General features: G+C 42.9%; 1 protein-coding gene across 4 annotated transcripts in view; it reads left to right on the plus strand.

The window, feature by feature from the left end:
• The first annotated feature begins 1,737 nt into the window (after nucleotides 1–1,737).
• Nucleotides 1,738–12,440, plus strand: part of TFDP1 (transcription factor Dp-1) — a 38,566-nt gene continuing 27,863 nt past the window's right edge. For 2 of the 4 annotated variants that reach the window (XM_057363636.1, XM_057363649.1), the window contains exons 1-2: nucleotides 2,327–2,474; nucleotides 3,264–3,345. In XM_057363636.1, the coding sequence (XP_057219619.1) occupies nucleotides 3,334–3,345 (12 nt within the window). In that variant the 5' untranslated portion in view covers nucleotides 2,327–2,474; nucleotides 3,264–3,333. Of the gene's footprint in view, nucleotides 1,830–2,323; nucleotides 2,475–3,263; nucleotides 3,346–12,440 lie in introns of those variants that run through there. The other 2 variants (XM_057363643.1, XM_057363659.1) reach the window with 2 other exon arrangements.

Here is a 12,440-nt window from a genome sequence, read left to right on the forward strand (position 1 = left end):
CAGTTCATGTGCATGTCCTGTGGCATCTGTTGTCATAGCCTAGATGACCTCTTGAGACAATTTACGTCTCTCACATAGTCTTGCCACACTGATGCTGTTTAAAGTGATGATCTGTTCTCTCTGTGAGGGCCCTTAGAAAGGGCAGGGAGTCCCCAGAAAACAGTTGTGAAGTGGAATAGCCTTCCACCACTACAAACAAACGAAATCCTAAAGCTCCAAAATACCTGAAACAGGTGTGTTCAGAGATTAGAGAAGTGCTGAAAGTTTTTTTCCACTGGTACAAACACTTCAAATTAGTTTGTGAACAACCCTCGGCTAAAGAAAAAAAACACTACCTAGGAGTTAGGCGTGCTTGGGCAGTAAGTATCAAAATAAGTTCTAGCAAACTAAGACACTCCTTGTTTGTGCTTGTTCAGTTGACTCGCAAGTTTTTTTTTCCTGCAAGAATTAATATGAAACAAAAGAGCGGGAGGTGGGTGGGTAGGTACGTGAGATACATAGACAGTTGAACCCTCAGGCACAGTATATATGACCTGGAGGGGGGAGAGCAGCACCATCAACTGGAGATGTCTTTCAGGAAGCATTTTTTTCTGCAGTTGGCTAGTCCTGCTTCATAGGTTTTGTTTGTGAAARTTTCTGCTGCTTTCTGAAAAGTTATAAACTTATAAACACATTTTCGTTATCAAGTTCTTTTTTCCATGTCCACTGCAGTCAAGCCTAATCAAGAGGAATGAAGAAATGGAGTCATAATCCTAGAGCAGCAAGTGGGGGRATACTGTTAACTAAAAGCTCCAAAGATTGCTGTTTATCAAGAAARTGAACGCAGTGTTTCATTATTATTGTAAAGCAAACTATTCAATGTCTAGAAAAAAAAAAAGGGAGTAAGGTGTAAAACTAAGTGAATGCAAATCTCATTGACTCGTGAAATGCATCTTCTCCAGCATTCTCTGTGCTGGATTTGTCTGCTGTTGCAATGTAATGGCTCTACTGGTCGTGCTATTCCATACTAGTCTTCTTTCCCAGGAAACAGCATGATTTTAGCGAAATAAGGAGCCTTTTACTTCCTGTTCCCCTCTTCATTGCGTTATGAGCAACCTTGTACCACACAGGCTTGTTCTTGCGTGCAGAAGTGTGTATAGCTTCCTCCCCATCAAACAGCCTTGCATCCACCCCTGTGAGCAACTTGAGCTTTTCAGCTCTTGAGCTTTCCTTGCTTTCCTGCCGTTTCCACCACTACCCCTCTGCCTTTGTAGCCCCACACTAGATACGCTGCATGTTTGCTGTTTCGGGTTTTTTTGACAAAATTTACAGGACAATGATGTAATTACACCACACAACCCTCGCTAATGYGCTCTGTTCCCGCGGTTGTCAGTGCGCACAGAGGCTGCACAGCCCCGAGGTGCTTTAGTTATGGGCGCAAGGTTGAGCGCTGCAACCGCCCAGAGGAAAACTTTCGCTTGGATTACCACAAAATCCCTAATTTTAGCAACGATCGCTGCAAGCGAAACTTTGCTCGAGTAACGGCCGGACAAAACRCGATGAGGAAGCACCGGCAGCAGGATGTTGTGGCAACGAAACCGCACGGCCCTGCCCCGCCAGCTCCCGCTCCGCGCCGGCAGCGCGGCCGCACCCGCGGGCACCGCTCGGCACCGCGGGGCGGGCGGGGAGTCGGAAGAAGGCGCGAAAATCCCGCGCATGCTCCGTCGGCGGCTCCCTCCGCGCCTTGGAGCGGCGGGCGGGCGGGTTGGCTTGGCCGCTCCGCGTGTGCCCGTGCGAGGCGCGCCGCGCCCGTGACGTCAGCGCGCAGCGTCAGGGGGACGCACAAAAGTGTAAGTTTCAATTTTTTTTTTTTTTTTTAATTTTATTAAAAAAAAAATAAAAAAAAAAGAAGAGACAAGGGGAAGAGTGGTGGGGTCGCGCGCGCGGGGTCCGTGGAAGGCGGGGATCTCTGCGCTCGCTCGCCCCCGCTCGTTTACCCGCATCCCCCCACTCCCGCGGCAGCTCCTCGGCGGCAGCGACGCTGGGCAGGTGTGCGGGGCCGCGGCGTGCGGGGGCGGCCGGCCGGGAGCCCGGCGGGCTGGCGGCCRGCGCGGGCAGAGGCGCGCTGGGAAGTGACAGCCCGCCGGGGAAGACCCTCKTCCCCCGCCGCCTCTTCCCCCTGCACCCCTTCCCCCGGAGCGTGAGGGGGGGAGGCGGTCCCTGTCGGTGCCCTCTCCTCCCTCTTTGCTTCCCTCCCCTGTTCCCGGGCTGCCGATGTCGGTGTCCCGCCGCCTCCCCCCGCCCCTGCCCCCTCCCGCCAGGCCCGCGCAGCCGCCGCACATGTGCAGTCGGGCGCCTCCGCAGCGGCAGCAGCAGAAGCGGCGGCAGCAGCGCGGCGGCGGCGGGCGGGGGGTGCTCCCGCTCCGCGCTCCGGGTCCCTGTCTCGGGGCGGCGGCGGGGGATGGAGCCGGCTCTCTCTGCCTTCGGCCGCTCAGGTGCGGGCAGCCCGCGCCCGAGGATGGGAGCACCGGGGGGGTGCGTGGGACGGCGGCGGGGGGCGCCGCCAGCGGCGGGTCGGGCACGATGGGGATGGGGACGACGCGGACCCGCACTCCGCCCGCCGCCCCTTCCCCCCGCGTCCGCCGGCGGTGCCGCCGGGCGCGTCCCCCCTTGCCCGCGCCCCCGCCGCCGCCGAGGCGATTAGCGCGGCCCCTCGCTGCCGGGGGGAGGCGGCGCGGGGCTCAGGGCTCTGCCCGGGCGGTGAGGCCCCGGGTGGGGGGCGCGGGCGGGCGCGGGGTGCCCGAAGCGCGGGGGCGGCCGCCGGTCTGTGCCGCCCGGTGCGGCCGCGGCCCGTCCGCCTGCGAGGAGGAGGAGAAAAGCGGGGCTGGAAGGCCCTGGGGGGAGCTGCCCCTGGGGCCTACTTGTGCCTGCTGCTGGAAATGGGGGTGGGGAGGAGGAGGCCGTGAGCGCTGCCCGCGCCCAGGGCTCGGTGTTGGAAGGGGCGCAGATGGACAGGGACCGGCCCCGCGTGGGATCGGGCACGGGCTGGGGGAAGGGCTCTGCCAGGGCACAGCTCACCCCCGCCGTCGGGAAAGGAGTGCCCCCCACACGTGAGCRTGGGGTTCAAGGGACGAAAAGGTGGTTGTAGGAAACTTTTCCCTTTATAAAAACGCTTTTTTGTCTCAAAGAAACCTAAATTGTGCTTGGTAGTAGTCAATATCAATTGCAAAAACTTTCCCTCCTTTCATTTTTTATAGCTGGTGCTGTCTTTGCTTGCTTTCTAGAAAATAGCATTGTCCCTGTGTGCTGCAGCCATCAAGATTTTAAGAGGACTGGTTTCTAGTCTTTGGTAACATGGCAAAAGATGTAAGTATATTTGTGGCACATAAAATGTGAAATCATAGCTGGTGGAATTGTTTTTATTAACAAAAGCAAATGGGGTCATGCTTTATAATAGCTGGTATTAATGAATATATGGAACTTCATCTATACTCTGCATCAAGCCTAGGCTGTTTTCCTGTAGATGGCATAAACCAGTTTCGGATCTGCCGCCATTTTTTCAGAGTGATTAATCTTGCAAATTCCTCATGCTTATAACAGCACTTGGGTTGTTGTCATTATGTGTATTCATATTGAACACTAAAACAGCTTGGGTTTGGATTGGATTTAAAGAAACCCACCAAGTGTTGTTCAGATGGCGGGGCTGTTGTTGACTCCTGCTGTCACCTAACATTGCCTTGAGTTCAAGAAGGCATCAGACATTTGAAGGAAGATGGTTCATTCTCCCTGTGTGTTCATTGTTTATCTCTGTCTACCAAAAGATGCTCGTTAATGTCTGTAGAAACAGGCTTTGGGAACTTTCATCCCAACTTCCCATTRCCGCTGGCATTAAGGCCTGCTGCTTTGATTCTGTGACCTGCCTAGTGGAGCATGTTTGCTCTTTACCCCTTTGAGTAGTTACAAAAAATTTCAATTTATTCTGCCTTTAAGATGTCCGTCATTGTTAATACTCAATATAATTGCACTTCATGTTTCCTTATTGAGAAGAAAAGACAATATACTAGTCCGTATTCAAATTTGAATATATTTCCCCTTCAAAAAAGCCCAAAACTCCCCCAAAACAGCAGCATGCAAGCTAAGAAAAAGTGATACAACTCACTGTTAAACAGCAGGTTGCAATCTAATGTGGACTGYTGCAGCTTTCAAATAGCAAGAATTTTCATGAAAGAGTGATTGGTTTAAAAAACTATTCTTGTAGGAAATTTTAGTAGTTCAACTGAAAAACATCTTAATGTGCGGCGAAGCAGCCAGACATACGTAGTCACTTAAAGCTTGCCTGGAAGAGATAAGGGTGGCCAAGTACGTTACAGATAGCAGAGTTCAGGGAATGATATGGCATATAAGCGGGAAGAAAACGAAAGTGGAGTGTTAGACTAGGAGATGAAATTGAAACAGTTCAAARTGATTGAGATACCAAAGTACATTTGTTTAATATTAGCTTTTGGGAGAGAGATCCAGCTAAGAGAAGAGTTGGTAGCACCTGGAAATGCAGATGAATATCCTGCTAGATCTAAGTGAGAATAAGACATTTAAGAACAAAACTTATTTTTGAAACATYTAATTTATTGTAGGAAAAGTAGTTAAGGAAGAAAGGAAGGAATGACCTACTTCATAGTAAACTTAAGAAATGGAAGAAGGTGCTACTGGTAGGAAAAGAAATTGCTTTCAGTATCTCCATTAAAGAAGTAATAAACTGAATTTGGAAAAATTAAAATCTAGGTCAGGTTTTAGGTAAAATTTTAACTGTACTTGAGCACTGGAATAGGGTAGCTAGAGAGGGTATGAAATCTTAGCTAAATATTGTCTAACCTGTTCTTAAGAACATCTACATATACTTCAAACCTGCCTCAGGGAAGAAATATGAACTGCTTACCTTTTTGCAGATTATACCCACCATTACATGACATCTAAAATGTGTAGTGAATGCTGGGAAATTTTAAATTTCCAGATAAGAATATGGACCCTATGAATTGTGGTTTAATGCTATAAAATAGAGATGCTAATTGTTATAACACTTTTAATTTTTTGAAGGGAAGAGAATTATTTCCGTATTTTAGTTTGTAGTACAAGTTCTTTCCCAAGCACAGTAATGGAATTAAGCATAATAGAGAGAGTATCACTAAATTTCTGGGCACTGAGTCTATGAAGACCTGTGTTGCTGTAAACTTAAACATTCTGATGTGAARATGTTGCTGTAATGAGTGGCTTGTGGTTCTGCCATGTCACCTATCAAGTACTCGTACTGTCTCTGAGATGTACTGGTGAAGAAGATGGCATAGTTGCCGATTGCTCCCGCCTCTTCCTTCCCTTTTTCTCAGCAGAGCTGAGATGGCTAAACCCTGGGAAGGGCTATGCTTCTACAATCCTAAGTCTGGCTTCAGGTGGCATTTCCATGGCCAGGCATGTTCAGAGTGCTCCAGCCTGGGACTGCAGGCGTGGTGTGCATCCCTCTGCTGTCCTGTGCTGCCGTGGTGACAGTGGAGCAGGGAGCRCCGYAGAAGGGGAAAGTTTGGAGACAGTSCACCACAGCAGAACATGCACCTACTTTATACTTCTTCCTGCCTGCTGCAAGACAGCACTTTTCCTTCTGTTGCTCCCTTCCAGTTCTTCTGATGCCTCTTTATATAAAAGCTATGGTTTGATAAGACATGTTAGAAAAGTCAAATACTACCAAAGAGTTTGCAGAGTGAGTTCACTGGATAATGGAATAAATGGGGAGTGTGATGGAGAGTACTGGCAAACACGGTGAAAAGTTTTTATTAAGTATTAAAGAGGTACAAAAGTACTGATCAGGTAAGCTGGCAAAATAATGCTTATGAACATCTGACCCAAGTCTAAATTTAAATACTATGTATTGCTTTAAAAAGTATACATCTAATGCTTTTCAGAGTGTACAATTAAGAGAAAATAAGCAGCAAAGCATTGATTTTTAGATTARTTTTTAATTTATATTTTGGTGGTTTTTACAAAATACTTTGATTTCCTCAACAGAATACTTTGATTTTCTTCCTAGCTGTGAGGTGGGGGAAAAAGATACTTCATATGTTAAGAGCCTACAGGTGGAGTTTAAGAGMATAATCAAAATGCTACAGCAGGACAACTTGTAAAACAGTAATGTAGAAAGAAATACTAGCTGAAAATTAAAGTACGAATGGGTATACCAATTTATATTTTGGATAGGGGATCTGGAATGCAGTGAGGATAAAGGGTGAAAGAAAGGAGCACTCATTTTCCAGTGTGATCTGGGAACAGCAATAAGCACAGCCATTTTTGAGTTGGTGAGCACTGTGTGAAGCTGAGAAGCAATTCTAACAGAATCAGGGAGATGTGGCATATCATGTTCAATTCAGGACACCTTAGTTCCTAGAAAGCCTTTACCTTTTGTGCAGTTTGAAGAAACAATGAAGCAACGTGAACGGGAGAACACCAATTGCCATATCTCAAGGACTTGCRTACCTTGGGGAAGGGATCATTGCATTGCTTGTCAGTCTGGATGACAAGCTGGCGTCAGTAGTTTTTGGTAGTTTAACACCTGCATTTGCACTTCGTGGGAAATTTCTTGGTCACTGCCTAGGGGCTGTCTCCAGAAACTTCATCTTAGTYAGAATTCCCCTTTCTGGTTAATCAGTGTTGCTCTCAGTTTGCTTCGTCTACTGCAAACTCTTCCACTGCTTGCAAATGTGGCACCTTCCAGGCAGGAGYTGGACGAGCCAAACGTATACACCGAAGTCCTCAGTTGACTTGTGCTGCTCCCTGGATTCATGGGAATAATAGCTTAGGGGGAGAGCAGTTCCCTGTGTGAAATGGTCACTGTCCACCCTTGGCATGCCTAAAATTGGGTAGGATGCAACATCAAGTGAAGTAGCAGGAATTACTGTAGCAAGAGAGCAAATTTGATAGATTAATTTTTTTTCTAGCTTTCAGAGTAAGACTGAGCACTACTTCCTGGCCACTTTTATATTCGGTTGTATATATTGGGACAATAAATACTTTTCCTAGTAGCATTGGTTAATGTATCTCCCAGTCCTGAATTGGCATCTTCTGTAGCATGGCTGAAGATCCAACTTGTGGTGACCATGTTTCTCCCCTCAGTTGCTTCTGTCACTGTGGAATTGTTGAGGCCTCTCAAGCAGCCATAAGGAAGGAGAACTTGWGGATTTTTTCTCCAAGACTCAGTGTTACATAGGACAGAAGAAGCAGGAGCAAGTGGTTTATTTTCTGCTGAATTTCTATGCTCYTAATGCAACAACTTGCAGGAACTGTGTCTATTGCTGAGGATAGTCTAATGCGTGGTGTTACAGGGAATGCTGAAGAGAAAGGAGCTAGACTCCTCCTGATCTCCAAAATTACACCTATCAGACTAGATGAGTCACAGAAATGAAATATTATTATCTAGTCCTGTTGTTTATGATTATTTCAGATGTTCATCATTAGTGAATAGACAGCTTCAAGTAATTTAAAAAATAAATTGTGCGCAGAGAACTTGAAGTTGAAAAATAATTTCAAAAACTTTTTAAACTGACACATCAGTGTTAGCCTTCAGAATTTCTCACATTAAAATACCTTTCTTGAGAGCTGTTCTTGAGTTACTGTTTCATAGGTAACTGATGATGGTGCTGGCTTTGGAACTGCTTGTTCTGAAATTGGATTTTAAAATTCATTTTTAAAAATTATATTCTACTGTCTTCTTTTACTTGAGTTATTTTATGAGGGATTTTTCTCTTGATCCCTAGTTTGCATAAAAATTACTGTATCTCTTTTGCTTTTCATGGTACTTTCATGAATCTTACTGAGTATTAGATATGGCACATATATTCAATTTTGCAAAGGAAGCCCCATGAACATATGAAGTATGAGGACACATCATATGAGAAATTGTGCCTGTAAAAAGTTCATTGCCTGATCTAACATTACTGTTTAAGAGATGTACAGATGCAGGAATTAATGTTGATGGTTTATTTTAGTTGAGTATTCAGGATACATTCAGGTATGTAGCTTAATCCAGTGGATTTATTTCACAATATTAGCAAATACTTTGYGAAAGAATATTTTTTAAAAAAACCCAGCAAACTGTTTTTTTTTTCACACAGCTGGATAGGTTAATAGGGCTAAGTAGTAAGTTTGTGGAAAGTAGTAGATTAGAGTTTCTGTGTTATTAATTTTTGCCAGAACACCACAAAAGTTGTACTTATTAACAACTTTCAGATGGTGCTTCTACATCAATCTTGAGCAAGTCTAAMAAGGTTAAGTTTGGGATGGATTAAAAACAAGAACCCAGTGGAAGTAGGAAAAAATAACATATTTTGGACCTTATTTATATGATTTACTTTCAATCCCTAGAAAGTATTGAAAAATCTTCAAAATGTTTTTCAGATTTTTCTTAAAATACCAGCATGCATTTTTCCTTTAATGTTTATTTTTGGTGATGTACTTGGAATTTCAGTGAGGCAGACTAGAGAAGTTAAGTCTTTGAGGAATCTCAAGTGGTCATGCACCTTTTTTGATACCATTTTACTTCAGTGGCTTCTCAGTAGCTTGATCTGCTTCTGTTTGCTTTTAGTGAGTTCTAACATGTCCAGAAGTTTGCAAACTAATGATCAAATAGTATTATGAAATTAGGTCATCTAAGAAGGCATGGGGTTTTAAATGTTGCTAATTTTTTTAATGTGCTTTTTCAAAGAAGGCAGAAGGAAATCTATCTTTAAACTTTTATACATTCCAAGTCTGTTTCTTTCCCATGTTGGTTTGTGTTACGAAGTCAGGAAATAGCAACTCARAAATTGCCTGTCACCTTGCCAATTTATTTGCATAAATAAAGCATTTTCTTGTAGCCTTTAAGTGTTAAACTTTGTTATTTCTGTGTGGCAGTTTATGGTAGTGGCTTTATGTAAGTACACTGTATTRTTTTACTGAGTAACTATGCTGTGATGACAACAGGCTTACCAAAAATGCAGATTTTAGAAATTAATTTATACTAGGGATCAGTTGTTTTGGTGCTTGTATTTGTTTGCCTGGGTATCTRTTAATGGAGATTTATTATGGCTAATTAGGAGTGGGAAGAATAATGGAACAATCTTTGCTAAATGTTGTCTATATTGAAATGGTTCTCAGATAGCAGACAACTTGATTTTAAAGATGGACAGTGGTCCATATTCCCTAAAAATGCTTCTGGCTACTTGTCTTGTGTTACAATACATTGACTAAGTGTTCCAGTATTGCATTATAGGTCGCACAGACTTGCTTGAAAATTACACTGTGAGCCACTCCAGCCTTGTAATACGCTGATAAGAAGGTTGGTGAGGCAAATGTTGGGATGGGGTCCTGTTCAGTGTTAATTATTGATTTTGGCTGTGGTTCAAATGCTGGCGAACAAGCTGCTCTGAAGTCTTGGTTTGGCTGCAAAAACAACAGTCTGTTATGATCAAACCAAGAATGGTTGCAGGAGGTAGTTGTGGAAGTGGCTGCTGCTGGTAGCTCTGCATGTGGGTATTTAGGCCAGGAGGACTCAAGTGATAATTTTATTTTCTGATTAGTTCATGTGGTAAAAGTGGAAAACGGGTGCTTTGATGTCRCATTCTCTAGGAGTCTCATATTCAATTCTGTTTTGTTCTTACAGCTTCACAGTTAGTTTTGGGGATGTTARCTTTAAATTTTGCAAAGACTGTAACACTTGAGCAATGGAGCTACTGCAAGAAGCAACACCGTGGAATGGCTTTTAACTTTACAGGGGTTTTGTATCTGTTGACTGCTTAGACAGGACCACCATTTGACTTGTCTTCAAAGTGAGTTCTTAATTTTGCTGAATTCTGGGTATGTTGCTCTTGTCAGAAAGAACAGCCAAGAAGCTAATGGTCTTGACRTATTTTGCAATAGAGGMGACCTCGGGTGTCATTTTGTGTACKACTCACCTGCAGTATCATCAGAGCCTGTATTCAAAGATTGACAGTGCTTAAGTGAACTACTCACRTGTATTTAGCTTTTTGCTTTCACAATTCTGGGGTATCCAGATCTTTACTACAGTGCTTTGACTCTGCCTTGTTAGTTAAGGTGCTAAAAATGGAAAATGGTGGAAAGCTCATTTCTATGGTGTAGCCCATTGCTGTGTGGCTGACAGACATGTTAATCTTGTAGCTACTGCCATGAACTGAGGATGTGATATGATTGTCTCTGTTTCAGAAARAGGCTACTGAAACACAGTAAAATAACACATCTGAGAATTTAGAAGGATCAGACTCCTGTAGCCCAACTTCAGAGGTTTTTGTTTTTTATACAGCAAAGAATAGTTCTCACTGGCTTAATTTTAAAGTGACATCCAAATGTTTTAAATTTAAGAACTTCTTCCCTTTTCTACAATATTCTTCTAGTTAATCTTGATTGCCTTTTAATTTTTGCAAAAAAAATGAAATGAATGTCCCATAAAAATTGTTCTTTTGCAGTTGCATAATAATGCATTCTCAGTGCATGCTTGCTCGGGTCCCTACATGARATGAAAAACCAATGGGAAAAGTTGTTCATTGTCATCTTGTTATAAATAATATGGGCATGTGGATAGAGGTGAAAGAATAAAGGTTGTTTAAGCAGTTTTAAAATAAGGTTGTTTATTTCTGATTATAAGCTTTATTCCAGTTCCACTTTGTAACTGCTAATTTTCTGTGGCTTCTTGATATTGAAATAAAKCAAACAAAAAGAGAGCCCTACATTGTCAGTAAAGTGGCCCTTAGTAAAATTGCATGGCATAGGGCCTTTACACACATTGCCTTAAAAATGACAGGGGTCATCATGGATGGAGTTAGGTACGGTTTTGCGCAAGATGGGTTGTTGTTTGCTGGTAGACTTTGGCATCATCCTGATCATGCYACTGTGGAATTGTTACGGTTGGAAAAGATTTCCAAGATCATTATGAAGTCCAGTGTCAATTCATCACCACCAAATGCCTCTGACAAGCTCTGGATGGAAATGCTTTTCTTTCCCAGTTTCTCCATTTTCTGATTCYGTTGTCGCTACTTCTTTCCTCAATTTATTTTGAACTTCTTGGTCTGAGTCCCAGCTTATTTCCCCTTTCAGTTGTAGTTTAGATTGTATTCATTTTCCCACTTCCTGTGTTCATCCCTTCTCACAGGATTTGATCTCATTGTTCCATTAAAGTCCTCTCTTTAGTTCTCATCGGTTGTATTGCCTATACTTTTTCGGTGACTCAGTTTCTCTGTACCTCAGCTCCTAATTCTACCATCCTCCATATGATTTTCTASCTYATTTTTTGTGTCTCTCCCTGTYAGTCCCAAAATTGTCTCTTTTTCAGACTCCAGTTTTTTAACTATTCTTGTATCTTTGGCACCTGAATCTCTTGTCATGTTCTGTGGGCTTAATMTGCTGTTAACAACTGAAAATTTCTGTTCTGAGAAAGAACCTTTTAGCAGGTACCTCTGTTACCAGGTGTCCCTACCCATTTTGCTCTTCTTTCAGCTCTGTTTCAGGTAGTGTTCTTAAAATGGGCTCATTACTTAGAAGCAAGGTAGAAGAGGTATTTCTGTGGCACCCTTCTCTTCCCAATACTTAAAGTAGTGTGGAGTAACCTTTCTCTTGGGTTGAATCTGGTACTTATAACATGTGTACTCATTCAGTCTTGTTTTTGTCAGATAAACTTCTTGCTTTTATAGGTTCCTTGTCCTTTAGTCCAAATTCACTTTGCGTATTTTCCTGATTAAACTATTAGTGAATAATTTAATGCCATTTTTTTAACAAATTGAATTGTAAGGCTGGAAATTGTGAAAGAAATTAGAATTTTGTTGTAAGWATGTTGATTTTCTAGTGCATAACTTTAGAGACTGCAAGTAGTAGCTTGTTAGTAACGTGCTAATTACTCTTTCATTGTCTCTAGGAATTTTTTAATAATTGAAATTCTCTGCATCTTCAGAAAATTTTGTTTCAGATTAACTTTAGTCGTTACAAAAAGGTGATTCCTCATTTACTGATTTTTCAGGCTGAGGGCACTTGTAGTACTTTTTTGTTTTTACTTGTAAACAGAACAAAAATAGACTTCCCAGTCCTAGGACTGCTGATGATCTCATAGCAGGCCAAAGCTAACTTTAGTTGATTTTTTTATATGTTTAGCCCTTCAGTTAATTTATTTTGCTTAGGAGCTCTGAACAATGAGCTGAGACCAAACCTTGTGATCTCCACCACAGCTTCTGCAGTTCAAATTACCAGATTTAATAATTTGTCCAGTGGGGTTTACCTTCCTTTCCTGTGATCTGTGGGAAGATTATAAGTTATTACCATTTAGATGCTATGTTGGTTGTCAAAAGCTGTTTTTTAAAATCATGGTTAGCTTTGTTGTAGTGTGTAAATGGTACACACTATYTGTATCTGCTGCTGGTTCAGGATTTCAGGGGCTTCTGTAG

The sequence above is a fragment of the Malurus melanocephalus genome, unplaced genomic scaffold, assembly GCF_030028575.1.
Source record: "Malurus melanocephalus ecotype Western Australia unplaced genomic scaffold, MMel_1.1 scaffold_1, whole genome shotgun sequence".
Taxonomy (NCBI): domain Eukaryota; kingdom Metazoa; phylum Chordata; class Aves; order Passeriformes; family Maluridae; genus Malurus; species Malurus melanocephalus.